Source organism: Aedes aegypti, chromosome 1 (genome assembly GCF_002204515.2).
Source record: "Aedes aegypti strain LVP_AGWG chromosome 1, AaegL5.0 Primary Assembly, whole genome shotgun sequence".
Classification (NCBI taxonomy): Eukaryota; Metazoa; Arthropoda; class Insecta; order Diptera; family Culicidae; genus Aedes; species Aedes aegypti.
In genome coordinates this window covers 139,207,157-139,223,906 of record NC_035107.1, presented here as the reverse complement: position 1 = coordinate 139,223,906, position 16,750 = coordinate 139,207,157, and the positions used below count along the sequence as shown (strand labels likewise).

At 41.2% G+C, this 16,750-nt stretch overlaps 1 protein-coding gene across 5 annotated transcripts in view; it reads left to right on the top strand.

The window, feature by feature from the left end:
* Nucleotides 1-16,750, top strand: part of LOC5578497 (TOX high mobility group box family member 3) — a 321,793-nt gene that overhangs the window by 144,382 nt on the left and 160,661 nt on the right. For 2 of the 5 annotated variants that reach the window (XM_021848611.1, XM_021848604.1), the window contains 5 exons: nucleotides 2,273-2,356; nucleotides 2,452-3,734; nucleotides 3,800-4,286; nucleotides 4,347-4,484; nucleotides 4,546-4,899. In XM_021848611.1, coding sequence (XP_021704303.1) covers nucleotides 2,273-2,356; nucleotides 2,452-3,734; nucleotides 3,800-4,286; nucleotides 4,347-4,484; nucleotides 4,546-4,851 — 2,298 coding nt within the window. In that variant the 3' untranslated portion in view covers nucleotides 4,852-4,899. Of the gene's footprint in view, nucleotides 1-2,272; nucleotides 2,357-2,451; nucleotides 3,735-3,799; nucleotides 4,287-4,346; nucleotides 4,485-4,545; nucleotides 4,900-16,750 lie in introns of those variants that run through there. The other 3 variants (XM_021848623.1, XM_021848614.1, XM_021848597.1) reach the window with 2 other exon arrangements.

Genomic DNA, 16,750 nt, shown 5'->3' with positions numbered 1-16,750 from the left:
GTATTTGTGTGCCTTAATAACTTCGGATACGTGTTCTTTAAAACGTGTATGTTTGTAAATTTTGTAACAGTGGTCTCATGTAATTTTGTAAACGCCTGATTTACATAAACTATCAATTGGGTCTTTTGTTGAAACTTGGAGAGTTTGGAGTTTATTGTCTCCACTTGTAAAAATTAACTTAAAACCAAACCTTCGTAGGTTTGGATGTAGCTTTTTTGTTTCATCGTTGAAGTTTACGGCTATACGTTTGAGTGTTGGTTGTTCTTGTGTCAGAGTAGTAAGTGAACGTCTGTATTGTTCTTGTGTTCTATTGTCAATGAGTTGTTGTATTGTTTGTCTTGTGTTACCGTTTAAATAATTGTCCTGTTTCAAAAATGTAGTCAAGTTCCATTCTTTTACATACCCTCTCATACCTACACACTTTTCTAGTATAAATAATAGATCCATGCGATGTCGTCTTCAAGTCGAATACTTGACACAGAAGTAGTCTGTAAGTCGCAAACGATTTGTGTTATCTGTCATGATAAGTAACATATTAGAGTTTATGGGTATTTGCTCGTCTTACTAGTAGTGTTTTCTTAAACATGCTCTAATAATCCCTTCTATAAATATAAAAAAGTGTAGTGATCAAATTAGTACTTGTAAAAACTTCAGTTTCGAAGTGGTAGTTGTGCCGAAAGTTCACGAAGTTGCCGAAGGTGACGTCATGTTTGGCAAGCTGCGAAGAACATTTTTGGCAGGCTTGTCGTCACCATCACCTGATCGTTTTATTTGCATATTGTTTGCATATATTTAGTACAAGCAAACACATACACAGAACCAGACCTGTTCTATAGGACATTGCGTCATAGCCCATATTCGACGGCTCTACACGGCAACACTGATCTACTCAAATCTGAGTGGTATCAACGCAAAACCGTAGTTGAGCCCAATAACTCCAATTTGACTAAATTTCCAAGGTCTTCATTAGGTTCTATGCCTTTGAAGCCATAAGAAAAATTTACTTAAATTTGGTTTGATTCATCGCAAAATTGATTTCATTCAACTCAAGCTTGAGAATAATGCATTTACCTAAACTAGGCTTATTGGGCCAAGCTACCCCCATTGAGTAGGTGCAGCTCTCTCTACTTTTGACAACATTGGTGGGGAAGAGAGAGAATACCGAGAGATTTTGGGTTGAGAGAATAATCGATGTACTTAATTTTGGGTAAAGCCAACTCAAGAATTAGGTAAACCGTTATTTCCGTGTAGCGGTATAGGCGGCGTCCAATTAATACGTACCGCTAAAATTGTCTTTCCCCTTCCGTTCCGTAACGCTTTTTGAATGAAAAATTTCAAACTTTTGTATGAGCCGTAACGCTTAGGGTAGGGGCCCCCCCTCCCCCTAGAGCGTTACGTAATTTGTGGATGCCGCCATAGCAGCAGAAGAGCCGCACACACATAGAAATAGCTAGAGAGAATCATTGGGAATGAGATGAGTCTAAGCCTAGACAATGTAGAGAGAAAAGGGAGAAATAAAGCATGTTAATTTAATTTCTGAGCAATCCATGTACATTTTCAAATTAAGTAATCCATGTATATTTGCTCTTCCACAATCAGAGTTAGTTTGCTCAATGCACGGAGGAAAAAGCTCTACGTATTTTGTATGTATTTGGTTAATCTTGGGACACTTGTGACATGTGTCAATGACGTTTTTCGCGAAGTGCAAAGACGAATAGTGGCTGCAAATAGGGCTTTTACGAACCACGGCTTAGATCCCGCAACTTGCAAATGGAAACAAAATACGCCCTGTATAAACCATTCATTCTTCCGGTGGCTCTCTATAGACCTGGTTACAGGTTACAGGCACGAAGCCGCGCATTTTTATTGTTCAGAGTTGAAAATCTCAAATTGAAAAATCAAGAACGATGCCGGCCGCCTTCTAACAATCATTGGAGAATGGAAGGAATGTTAGTAAATCAACATTTTTACTAAAGACCGACAAAAACTTTGCATCTTCACGATTGTCATGGAAAGGTTAGTGAGATAAGATAACCAACCTGGGAATTATATTTTTTTGCAATACGATCTATGATAACTACACTGTGCTAACCGAGTACCGAACTGAGTTTACAGAAGCAATATCTGATAAACTTTTGTGGTTTCTCACATAAATGATCAACTTTAATGTGTATCAATGCTTCTTCACCTCTGCGATCACTGCGATAAATTAAACTAACAAATTGATTCCAATAGGCCTTATTGATGTTTGCTTTTTTTGTTTCACTTACAGCGTAACGAGTCGAATCTTGACGTATCACTCTCAGTCCCACACTATAACGGCCAGCATGGGCAGCACTACAACATGAACGACCACGTAAGTATTGCTTCCCACAAAAATCTCGTCTGTCATTTGCACATTGTATCACCCTCTGATCCCTAATATTTCTTTCTCTTTTCGTAACATCCAAGACTTCCAACCTCGATGATTCCTTCTTCGAAAGCTCATCGTCTTCGAGCTCGCCTGCACGGTCTTTCTTTGATTCTTCCGATGGTTCGAGTTGTTCGCGCTCGATATCACCCTTTGGTGATGAGTCGCCCTTCAAAGCTGACGAATTCTTCCGCTCGTCTACCCCGGAAAGTTCTTCCGAATCTATGGATGTTAACGATGATGACTTCTTCGAAACAAGTTCAGAAAAAGCTCTGTTTTCCGAGCACTCGTCCGAAGAGAGCGATAACGAAGAGCACAAAGATTCAGGATTTGTGTCAGTATCGTCTCGAATATCGATGCCGATTGATGCTGGAAATACATTATCAATGCATGATGTTTCCATTGAATCGAATTTGCCACCTGACGAAGATGTTGATTATTGGAGCGAACTGATGACTTGTAACAGAGTAAGACATTTGTATTCAGACAATAAATTGTCCTTGAATGCGGAAGTGAAGGATTGTAATGAGAAGAAGTTACATAAGTCTGAAAACAAGTCTAGGCAATACGTGGATTTGAAGAATAGTTTGAAACAGAACAATAGAATCGGAATTTTAGAATGCGAGGAAATTCTTGATCATGAAAAACCAACTAAAGGTGAATTGGAACACAGAAACGAAATTCAAGACAGTAAACTTGTACATTCGAAAATTCCAGAAACTTCTAAAAGAATGGAAAATGAAAAATCCATCACCCTAACAAAATCTTCTCCTACTAATGAATTGCAAATCGTGCTAGAAAACGAAGAACAGCTTACGAATGATTGTCTGCAGAAATGTTCAGAAGCTTCTGAATGCAGTGGTACTTTGACTCAAAATTCCTTCCGTAGCGTCGAAAATACGGATCCTATTACAACAACAAAACTGGACTGCTCAAATGCGGGCACTTATGAAATCCAAGAGATCTGTGCAACGACAGAAAACACACAAAAACAATCGCTTCCATCAGAACTCAATTTTGGAGCATGGCTCCCATCACAATCTGATAGTCTCACGCCCCAAGATCGTTCAAGGCCGACCCTAAACGTCGAGTCCCAAGAAACGATTTGTCGCTTTCCAAGCGCCAAAAAGAATTCCATCATTCCGCAGTTGGAAATGGGTGCATTTTGTTCATTCGATGACATTCCGGTGCGACAGAAAGAGATCATGTCAACGATTGGAGCCATTTTTCAACGTCTGTCACAATCGGAGCTGGAGGGTAGCAAACTGGTTCTGTTGGTCAAAACACGTGCCACGTGGGACATGTGTGCCATGGAGAACGATATGTATGTATTAGATGGTAGAATAATTGCGTGTACCACTTGAAAAACTATGCTTTATTTCGCTTCAGTCTGACCAGGCAATCGACTCCGGAGGAATCTATGAAGACCATAAATTACCACCACAAGCATAGTAAACCTAGATTTGTGTTGATAGTATTTCTCCTGTCGGAAATCTTCAGAATGCTTGCAAGCGGGTCCAGTTGTACCAAGCGAGAACTGTACTATCGCGATCCTCAAATAACTATCAACCAACGATGCGTCGATGAGTGTCTTCGAGACGTATGCTTTCTACTGAAGTCCGATCTCTGGGAGCTGAATGTGTTCTGCTCGTCCAAAGGGCTTATTGCTGGGCCAGTTAAGTTCCAATCTAAGCTCGAAGAGACAATCGATTGTTTCAACTCCTTCGGAACTCAAATTCCAACAGATGTAAACGGGCTTTTGTCGATCGAACTTGATGCCGATCTTGTTCTGATCGTCGAGAAGGATACCGTATTTAGGAGGCTGCTGGATGATGGCATTCTAACAAGGCTGTCCAAAAAGATCATCGTAGTCACGGTATTCATTCGGGATGAAGAACAGATGAACGAAGTTTAACACATTCTCAATTTTCTGTAGAGTAAGGGTTACCCAGATGTTGCAACGCGGTTACTGTTGAAGAAGATTAGGGACGAGCACCGTATTCCAATGTATGCTCTGGTAGACGCAGATCCTTTTGGAATTGAAATCTACTGTGTCTACAAGTTCGGTTCGCTGGTACTCATCCTGCTGAGGTACTCATAGCAACAAACACAACTGATCATATTCCTCTTTCAAGGCCCTCTCCCATCAATCGTCTCATTTGGCCGTTCCATCGATCCAGTGGTTGGGACTCAGGCCTTCACACACGGTTCTACTGGATTTGAAGCTGCTTCCGCTGACACCTAGGGACGAAAGTCGTATCAGAGAGCTTCTTCGACGGCCGTACATTGGCCAACCCGGGTGCGAGCTGGAACGGGAGCTGAAGATGCTGCAGGAAAACAATGGAAAAGCGGAGATTGAAAGCTTGGCGGATATCTCGGTGGACTACTTGATAAGCGAGTACCTCCCGAACCAACTTCGGTTGGTTAAAACACAGAAATAGTAATATATATCTACATAGCGTACAGATAATTTAAATTGTGATATTATGAACAAATGATCTTTCAAAGAATATTCAGAATATGAAATAATTTTAATAAGAAATAAAAAATGAAGTTTCACTTTTTGAAAGTCGAATTTTATTATGTCAGCTCGCCTCGTAATTCAAATTTAAGTAGTTTAAATCCTTTGTTCTCCTCCATAATTCCTAGGAAACCGTAGACCGTCGTCTTTTTAATACCGTTTCTACCGTGATCCTGCTACCGAGGCCTTGGTAGCGCACCATCGCTTCATGGTGGACGACGAACAAGCATACTGTAACATCCCGCACCATGCCGTCTTCAAAAAGTCCAGTACGACGACTAAGATACGGTTCGCTTTTGATGCCTCGTGCAAGACGTCGTCCAGAAATTGCTGTATGAAACGTTGTTAGTTGGTCTTGTCTTTTCTAAACTCCGATTTGTCGCCGGCCATGACCAGCTAGTGACCAATCGATTGAGTTTTCAGCTTAAACGGATAATTGGTTCTCTAGATTTGTGTTCTTGAAAATTTGAGGTTTGCCTTCGATTCATCTTCACCTTAAGTGATGAGTACTAGGCTCGGATTGCCAAGCCCCGATCCACGCTAATCCGGCTCTGAACACGATTCTCATAAGGGATCGTGTCAAACCTTGCATGGCCTCCCTGCTTGCAAAGATAACCGTGGGATTATGAAAGGCGACTACGTACGGCGGGAAATGGTAGCGGCCCAGAAGGGGGGACCCTGAAGAATGAAGAGAGTTTAATTGAAATCGAAGAAAGCGCGGCGAACGCTTTTGCCAAATTTGGCTCGGTAAGATCACAACAAGGCAGCAGCAGCGCGATCAGGAAGTTCAGCAGCAGCTTCAACAGCAGCAGCAGCTTCGAGAGCAGTAGCAACAGCTTCAGCAGCAGCAACAGGCTCAGGTCAGTGCATGGTCGAAGGTACTAAACTACCAAGAGTTGTAGCAGCTAAAAAACTGATGGACGAATTGCACGAGTTCGTCGATAAAAGAAGCAATGTGCACTGAAGCAATGTGCGACTAAGATGGAGTTGTTGGCGGCCAAGACTGCCTTAAAAATAAGGCAAGCGCCGACTCAACACTCGGCGATGCCAATCAGAGGCCAAGAGCATCACCAGGAAATGCAAGACCGAGTGGTTCCAAGAAACACAATGGCGCTCGCGTCAACGAGTCAGACACAGCAAACGCAGCAACTACCAAGGAAGGCAACAATACCCCATGGGTAATCGTCAAGGGAAAAAATCGAAGGACAAAAACAAAGAGCTGGTCCAAAAAATAAGAGCTTTTGAAGGGCCGAAAGAGAGGCGAGGCGCTTATAGTCAAGGCAAGCGAGAAGGTATGTCCACTGAGTGTTTCTCAGAAACCGGAAGCATGCTATAGATGCCACGAGTATGGTCATCTTGTTAGATTCTGCAAGGGGTCTGACAGAGGCCGCAAGGCACAATCCTGCCGGAAGCCTCCAAAGTGTATGATCTGCGCTAACGGAAAGAGCAACAACCACGTTACAGGAGGCTTACGATGCCCGGCCATCATAAAGGCGACTGCTACCAAACCACAGACGAGGTAATTCAAATTAACCTCAACCACTGTGACACTTGCTGAGACAATCTATAGCGGAGCTCAAGTGCGATGTGGCTATTATATCGGAGCAACGTCAATTCAAACCCGTGGGGTGATGCCTACAGAGCTGCAATGGTGAGGGGCCCAGCTGTACCACCCGATAGGCGTCCGGAGAAGATGAAGACCATCATTGAAGCGCTATTCCCGTGGCACGAACCGACGAGCTGGCCGTCCACACCGCCGTACGGAGCTCAGGATGACGATGAAGAAGAAGCTCAGGTAACGAACGATGAGCTGATCGCGGTAGCGAAAGCTTCAAAAACCAGGAAGGCTCCGGGACCAGACGGTATCCCCAACGTAGCTCTGAAAGCAGCAATCCAAGAAAACCCGTATATGTTCAGGATCGCACTGCAAAAATGTATCGAGGAGGGTAACTTCCCCTACATTTGAAAACGACAAAAGCTGGTGCTGCTGCCGAAACCAGGCCAGCATCCTGGAGATTTTTCAGCATATAGACCGATATGTCTACTGGACACAGTTGACAAAGTGTTGGAGTGAGTAATACTAAAAAGGCTTACGAAATACACGGAGGAAGAAAACGGCTTTTACGACATGCAGTACGGCTTTCGGAAACGTAGATCCACCGTTGATGCCATCCAAACGGTCATGGAAGCTATGGAGACGGCGTGGAAGCAAAAATAAGAGAGGTAATCGGCACTGCGGAGTAGACATAAAAAATGCCTTCATCAGTGCCAGTTGGGCTGCGATTGCCCAATCGCTGCACAGATTGTAGGTCCCCGAGTTTCTTTGTAAGATTTTGAGGAGCTACTTTCAGAATCGTACACTGATCTACGAAATAGATACAGGGAAAATGTGTACCACAATCACGGCGGGCGTCCCACAGGGTTATATTTTTTAGCTCGACTTTCTGGAACGCTATGTATGACGGAATGTTGAAGCTGAGCTTCCCCCGGGTTGTTAAGGTCGTCGGCTTCGCGGATGATGTAGTGCTAACAGTCATCGGTGAATCACTGAAGGATGTAGTAATACTTGCTACTGAGCCCGTGGAAGAAGGAAGCGAGGGAAGAAGCTTGTGATAGCTCATAACTAAATCGAAGTAGTGATAATAAGCAAGTGAAATTCAGTGCAGCATGCGCGAATCGCATTTCGACAGTGTACCATCGCCTCAAAGCGAGAAGTTAGACACATGAGAGTGACCCGAGCAGAAGAAAATAACTACTGAATACCAAATTGAGGTATTCCATACCCAATACTTACAACCTGAATGAGGTATGAATGAGCCCTGCATAAGAGGTAAAATACCTCAAATAATACCTTCTGCATGTTCTACAAATACCAAGCTGATAATTAGATGAGGTATTGTAATACCTAAATAATACTTGATGGTGAAATTTTTCAATAATAGTTCAATACCTCCAGCAGTCCTCAATAGCTAACGAATACCAAAATGAAGTATTTTTAACCTTTTTTCAAATACCATTATAATACTAAAATAAGGTATTAATAACTGAACAATACCTAATTGTGGTATGATACCAAAATATGGTATGCATAAGTTATTGTCGAGTTATTCTTTCCTCCTCGGGGATGATCGATGATCTGTTGAGCTTCAACAGCCATGTCGATTATGCATGTGAGAAGGCCGTGGTGGTGATATCAGCGCTATCCCGAATCATGCTATTGGACCACAAAACTGACCATCTCTACACTTCTTTGCCTGTCCTAGTCCTGGCTCTATGCTTTTTCTCTCCTCGTCTAGACAGAAAGAATCTTCCGTCTCAACCCCATCATGCTTTTGAAGCTAATCACGGTCTTCCTTTGATAACGGTGATACCTGCCAAGCGTTTTCAGCCATTCGCCGTACTTGAGGTCCTTTCCCAGTTGGTCGCTTGGCCGCGATTGCTACGCACCGCTGCTTTCGGCGGCCCTACTTCCGGCGTTTTCTTGTCTCTCCGTAATGACACCAAGAAAAAGGAAAAAAGAAAAAAAAAACACCTGAGGGAAGACCTAGTGCAACTGATGGCCGATGTCTATGGTAAACACTTTGCGGCTTTGATTCCGTCCGCAGTCTGGTAGTTTCCTGTTGGAAGCAGAAGTCAGGCTGCATTAGCTTGATCTCACGATGCAGGCCGACTTGATCCTGAGTAGTCCTTCGCATGGACCAAGTCCCATGTGCCTTGACACTCCCTCCGATGCAATGGCGTCTTATCAGCTCACGACAAGCGTATTCCGCGGAACGTCTTTCGATTCAGATCGGCGAAGCAGCCATCGCGAATTCATCGAAACGCTGTTATTCGCACCGCGGCGGACCGTTTTCCTGAGCTGAAACGGATGTGCCCGGATATTACTGATACTACTGATGGTACTGCAGCTTCTATCGCCGATGAACGTTTTTATCCACGGAAGCACTTTTGTTTCTATTGCAGTGTCATTACTTCTGACAAACGTCAAATTTATCGCAAAGGGTGTGTGCAGTGAATGACTTAAGTGTGAATTGTGCTTAAATTTGCTCAAATGTAGCTTACAATAAAAATGAACGTTACAATGCAGCAGCAAGAAGCGACTACTTTAACCATTCTTAACGCAGCGGACAACACATGGCTCTGAGTGTTTAGGGCACCGATGAACCGGGAGTTACCTCCTACTGGATTCGTTGGACCGACCTCGGCACTCGACAAGTTGGTCTGTTGAAGGGAGCACATAAAGAAGACCAACGGGTGCGACCGGATTAGACTAGATCTTCTGCAAAGGACTTGACCGAGTAGAGCGGGCGTAGCGTATTATAGGAAATAAGTTGTCGAGACGCTTGCAAATCGGAAGTCATCGTCCAACCGGAATTGCAGGACCGTCTCTGACACTTAACCGACCAACACCGCGTTGAAGTGGCCTAGGTCCTCCGCCGGGGACATGCTGAGTAGATCGCGAAATAGCACCGGCGAAAGGTCGTCGGAGAGCCTGTGAACCGGAAACTTCTCTCCAACGGAATCGCAGGACTGATCTCGGCATCTGCCCGGCCAGCTTCGGAGTGACTTAGGTCCACCGTCTGGGACTAGCTGAATAGATCGCGTAGTCAGGGTCGTCGGGGCGCTCATGAACCGGAAGTTTCCTACCAGCGGAATCGCAGGACCGACCGCGGCTTGGATAGCATCGGTTCGGGAGATCTTCCGCCGTCGGTGAAATCGTCGTCGGAGTAGGATACATCCACCGTCGAGAACTATTCTTAGTAGTCCGTAGCGAGTCCCTGGCTTAAGTCGTCGGGCCACCATTGAACGTAACGTTAACGGTTTCGGTAGATATTCCTACGTCGGGAACTCTCCGCTGGAGTAGGCTAGCTCCACCTTCGAGAGCTAGACCAAGTAGCACCGACCGTGACGAACCACCAATTGTATGTTTTATGAATTTTTTCATTTTATTTTCACCAATTTCATGAAATTTTTCACTATGCAGAGATCATGGACCAACCGGGAATCAAACCCAGATGTCTTCAGCATGGCTTTTGTAAATAGTCGCAGAAGTTACCATAAATTTTAAAATTCACTGTATCATGAATTAGACATTATTTGGCATGGAATCGACCAGGAACATATTTTGATAATGTCACAGCATCTTTTCACTTTGTCAAACGTCTTCTAAACTCAACACAACCAAACAAAGCTAATGGCTTCCACCACTCGTGATTGAAAGTTCTACCATGTCACACTTCACAACTCAGCTAGTTCGATGAGTGATGAAGTGTGACACCATCCATCGACCGAATCGGTACCCGATGATGGCAATTCAAGAAGTAAATGCAATTCGATTCACTGCTCACAACCATACATACACACTTGATTGGAAAAGGAGAACGCACGCGCATCTAGGCATGTGAGGAAGTTCAATTGCGGACATCAAGAGATTTATATATCTTCGCACCGTTGTTGTTGAGTGAGGAAACCTGCCACCCAGTCTTCAGTTTGAAAGCTGCATTATGCTCCTTCCCTCCCCCTGTATGTATGCAATATCACTCCTCCCGGGCATTGGTGATGCCTATCGGATTGAATCAGCCTAGAAAAATCAAACCTCCCCCAATTCCGGAGCCATCACGGTATCCCGACTCAACGTTCCGCGTTTGGTTGATTTTGTATAGTATTGGACAATAAATTTGCGACTTTTCCGATTTTCCATACACATTTTTCGATTTAAGTAGCCTTGATCTTAGTTATTTACATCACTTGACGTAATTATGATTTAAGTGAAACATTTGACGAGTAACTTTGAACAATTAATCTGAAAATATGAAAAACCTACACGAAACACTTGTTTATCTCGTCTTAGTCTACAATTTAGAAAATTTGTCAAATAATTATCTTTTATCAAACATTGTTGCATTTGAACAATCTTACAAAATAATAAAGTTGCAAATATATTGTCCAACACTGTATGTTGTTATACTCATGTATTATAAGTATACGGCTGGAGTGAGCTGACCCAAATTGGATTGGATTTTTGTGATTAAGAAACAGTTGGAAGGAAAATGCTGATTGACAGTGGGATTATTTCGCAAAGGAAATAATACAGAGCTCCGCTCTTTGGTTGGTTTCCTTTGCCCAGAGGAGAAGTACTTCTCGCGGGCTCCATCCCTGTCTCTGGATCGGATGAGGGAAGGTGTACTTTCCTCAGCGACTCGGTGGCGGCGCGGAAGAGCAGCGAACCCAGAACAAACGCGCGTATTGAAATTGAATTTGCGAATCAAACCCTGCTCGATTTGATGCAGGGTCGGATTTAAAAAATTGTAATTTTTAATCGTGCATGATTTCAAAAGTTTTTCTTAGGCTTGTGGCAACGTAAAGTCATGCTGAAGGAATCTACTGAAGGTTTGATTCCCAGCCCAGTCAAGGATCATTTCTTTCTGGAAATTAAAATCTCTCAATAAGCGAATTACATGCGGAATGAGTTGAGTTATCGGAAATTGTGTTCAATAATTCTTGATTTGTATTAAATTTAACACATGTTTTCGGTACGGTATTTAAATAGACGACGCAACAAATTTGGCTCAACAGTAAGTTCTAACAGGGTCTTACAAGCCTTTACAAGAAATTTATTTGAAAAATTCAAGCTCTAGAATTATTGGCTTTAGAGGAAACCTATGGAGGAGTTGTCAATAACCATTTAAGGTACATTAATTACACCATAAACACTGTGTCTAATTTAATTATAAAAAAGACTAGCAATAGAACTTAACTTCTTTTTAGATATTTTTTTATTTTTACCATAGAATCTTGTAAGGGAACAGATGTTAGGGATATATTTATATGGGGACTATTTTAATAAACCAGTTTTGCAAAGAGCACCTTTTGTTTGATTTAAAAAAATGTCGATTTTCACGTTTTGATGATCACACATATATCTTGAAGATATTCTGAACCAAAATGATTTGAGCATGAGCATGAGCATGATTGACCGCCCGCAGTTGCTACTCCGTTATTGCAAGAACAGCTGTACTTACACAGGGAACCAACAGATGCTACCCAGGATCAGTAACATCTTCAATGTGTAAGTACTGGTGCGCTCATTATTATAACAAACAATACCGGCGCCGGCTGCGTCCGAATGCAGGTCAATTTGGGAATGGGTGGGAAATGTTGACGTGTTACTTGCTTAAAAGAAGCTGAGGAGTCCTCTGCACTTCCACAAGATAACACTGGGAGTTTGGATATGGGAAAGGATTCGTTTTGGTGAACGATATAGATATAAGGGGTATTCACTTAACAGCGTAAAACAGTGCGTAAGTCATGCTTAAATGATTAACTAAATATTTCATGCATTGCGAAAAACTGCAAATGAAACATTTCGGACTGTCAAATTCACCGGTTTATCAATCCAAGAACGCTTTGGTAATCTGACAAACGTAAATGATTTGTTTTCTTAGAACGGATACGGAAAAATCGGATGCAATACAAGTCTGCATTAGGAACCAGAACATCATCCTACAAAACGGTTACAAATTCAAAGTCCAATGAGAGCTTTATTTCGACCTGGAACTAATGTGACCTCGTGGCAAAACTAAATACCTCGATCTTGCCCGAGTTGATTCACGATAGTTCAGCGACATCGGAAAGGTGGATTTTGTTCAGAGTAGTTATTTCTATCAATAACATAATGACCGAGACTTTCGGCCCATGGCTGGTTCATCTCCGGGACATAGTTTGACCTTTCTACTTTACACAGTTGGGTGAAGACAAACAATAAGCTGGCTTCAGTGGTTTGAAACCGTTTTAGGGATAAACTGAAAGTTAGGCTTTCCATCACATGATTCGGAATCAACTTCAGATCCTGGTGAAAGCAGTCTTACATGAAAACCTTAAACATCAAACATGGTTTTCTTTAAGTAAAATGCGGATGCGTAAACCATTTGCCTCAGTTGAATGCCCAAATTCAGCCTCAAAAACCCTAAAAAATTGATCATAATTCCAAGCTGGAAAACATACTTTGGCACAAATTATTGACGTTTACAGCGCGATGCAGTAGCTAGAACTGTGGACAACTAGATCATAATTATCCCATTTGACATTCCACCGAATCAAATGAGGAATATTTCATTTGAAAAATTTCATAGCTAAAGTTACGCAAAATTATAGATTACGCGACATTAAGTGAATACCCCTATAATTTTAAATGAATACGTGAACATATACACGGATGATCGATACCGATAGTGCGGTTACTATGGCGTACCGGACACGATCCAATTCGTCGCACGCCCACAAAGGAGCATGCAACAGATTCAACGGATCAAACACTACTGACGCGTCGATTCTTTTTTTTTCACCCGCACCACCTTGTTTTCGTTTTTTTTTTCGAATAAACGCGAACCGGACACAATTGATCCGGAAATAATAAGTTTGGATAACACAGAACATATTTCCCCACAACCATTGACGTAGCTAGGATTTTTCCTGGAGGGGGCCTAGGGAGAGCCTAGCATATTCTTGGATTGCCGAAGTAATGCCGGTCCGTAATAATCAAGGTTTTCACAAATTTCGTGGTATGCATCAGTTTGTATTTATTTTATTTGTTTGTGATTTGTCTCATATCGCTGCACATCAGCGATACTTGTAAGTTTGAATTTTCATCACAGAAAATATTAATTGTTTGTCGAATCCAGTAAAAAATCCTTCAATATATTTTCCAAAGAGCTCAGGAGGAATATCCCTTTGTAATTCTTCTACGATTTTTTCAGGTATCGGGGATTTCTTCATAACTTATTTCCATACTTTTACCAGTTTTCACTTAGTTCCTTTTTAGTTATTATTCAAAAAATTTCTTCTTCAAGTTTCTTCAGGCTGTCAGATCCCTCCAGAATATTTCTTGAATAATGTGTATCAAACTGCTTTAACCTTTCGGTCGTCGCGCGAATTTTTTGTAACGCGAATAGTCGCGCATTGTACTTTGTACAACACCCTTAGTTTTGCGAATATCCCAGGAGTCTGACGACTTAGATAGATGACGTCTTCGGCAAAATTGGTTCAGTAGCTTAAGCGCTATCATTATATCTGCCAAAAAAATTGGGGATTTGCCACTAGGCGGCGCTAGTGAGCATGAAACTTTTGTTTCGCAAATCTCAGGATTCTGACCACTTAGAAAGAAGGCGTTTTCGGCAAAGTTGTTCGGTAACTTCAAGGCACTATCATTGTTTGAACTAGTTGATTTAAAATATTCCCACCAGGCGGCGCTAGTGAGCCTTAAAACATTTGTTTCGCGAAAATCTCAGGAGCCTGATCACTTGAAAAGATGGCGTCTTCGGCAGAGTTGTTCAGTAGCTCAAATTCTTTCTTTGTTCAATCCTTAAAGTTCGAGATTTTGTAAAAATAATGATAGTCCCTGAGCTTCTGAACAACTTTGCCGAAGGGTAACTGTCCAAAAAGTCAAGATCCTGCAGTATTCGCAAAACAAAAATTTCATGCTCACTAGCGCCGCCTGGTGGCAAAATATTATATATCATGGTTCAAACAATGATAGCCCTTAAGCTACTGGAACTACTTTGCCGAAGACCATTATCTTTTGAATTGAATTTTGAATTTTGAAACATTTTTGAATCAACTAGTTCGAAATAATAATAACTTTACTAAACAACTTTGCCGAAGACGTCATCCTTCTGAATGGTCAGGATCCTGGAATATCTTCAAAACAAAAGTAAAACTTCATGCCTACTAGTGCCACCTACCGGTCAAATTCCGAATTAAATGAGGTACCATCAGATCGTTAAAGCATCTGAATTAAGAATTCCTCCATGACAGTTCTCTACATACTTTTACACATAAATTCTAAGTGTTAGCTTAGAATATCATCATAGTTGTTTCATTCTTCACAAATTTTTCAGATAGTTGCACCAACAGTTTTTCCAACTTTGGTTTTGAGATTCTTCCTTCAACAAATCATTCGGAAAATCTCTCAGAAATTCTTCAGGGATTGCACTTGAAAAAATTCACAGCAAGAAATATCTAGGACTTCACAAAAACATTATCAAACTTGTAACATTATTTTCTTCCAGTTTACTCCAAGCATTTCTCCTACTATTCAACAAGCTTTTCATAAACAATTGAACAAGATTCAATTGGGAAAATGTTCTTATCGATTTCTCAGGAAGCTCTCCATAGATCTGCATTTTGACGTTAACTCATCTTACGGAAATATACTGGGTTCAATTGAAAATCTAAAATTTTTGCGACCGTCACAAAATTATGTTAGCTTTTGAACGCTAATACCGTTTTGATTCATATTACGGACAGCTTCAAATTCCGGACACTCTCGTTTGTATGGGAAACATTTCACACGAAATGTTTCAATTTTCGCCGTCCAAAAGTTCTCATTTTCGAGGCTCGTTTTATTAGGTTTTTTCCATAAATATCATTGCAAATTTATAATGCCCAACTACCTTAGACGTCTCTTGAGTGGTTGAACGAATTCAATTGATGATTTGACTGTTCCATTAATGATTATCATGAGCTGTCCGTAATTCGAATCAAAGCGTCCGGAATATGAGGCAAAAGTGAGGGAGCGTCCGGAATAAGAATCATGAAAGGCCACACGTTTTGATTTATTTAAAATTATTCAAGTAGCGGATGCGTATTCTTTACCACCATCCGAAAGTTAAGGGCTTCCGACGCTCGATAACGCTAAAAAATCATACAGAATGATTTATTTTGTATGGTCCAAGCTGGTTATACTTCACTGAGGCCTTAAGTGTCCGTAATATGAATCAAAACGGTAACTCAACCGTTTTATCGATAGATTTTGAATATTTTTCCACCAATCGGTCGGAATTTTTTACAACATTTTAATAAAAAATGGAGAAAACTATGATTATCGACAATAAACTATTGAAAATTTGGAAAATGTCGACCCCTTTCTTACGCAATCACTCACGTTTAAGCTGTTTTCCACGCTTCTTTTGCGTTCTGCTTCGCACTATAGAAGCAGACCGATTACTGCTTGTTCGCTCATTTTTCTTTTGCCGTCAGACTGTGCACACGATCGGGCGAGTCATTCTCGGTTTGCGTTTGAACACGCGTCCCAGTTCTGTTTGGAATCAAAGTTATATAAGGCGCAAGAGAAAATGACACAAAAGTCAGAACTGAAAAAGCAGTTTTCTCCTTTTAAAACAACAAATTGATGAAAATAGAAACACACAGCCTTTTTATTTGGCAAATAAAAGAGCTGTGTGTTTTTATTTCTTTTGATTTGTCTATATAAAAAGAGAAAACTGCTTTTTTCAGATTTGACTTTTGCACCATTTTTACTTGGGCCTTAATACCGTGCTGCATCAATACCTGGACACTTAAGCCGACAAAAACGTTTGAAATACGTTTTGAATAGGTTTCAAACAAAATTATTAAAAGTATTTTTACATAATGAACACTTTTATGCTAAAACTTAGTGAAAATGATGATATTTTCAATAAAATTGAAGATTTAATCATAAAAATAATATAAAACAATGAACAATATTGTCCTTAAATCCGGACACCTGCATTAAATCATGTCTATAAATCCGGACACTAACGAATCAAAATCCGGACAGCTTGCAAACAATGTAATTATTGAAAGAAAAAATGCAATTTTTGAAATCAACTCGATTTATTGTGCTCCGAGGAACATGTGCGTATTCTGTTATGGATAAAACATTTGAATTTTAAACAGTATTTGTAGTTTTATTACCTGAGCTGAGATGACTGTGGCTTGAGCTTCAACAATCACTGACTAGTTCTATTTTTTCGTATAAATCTACGCACAACATTTTTTCT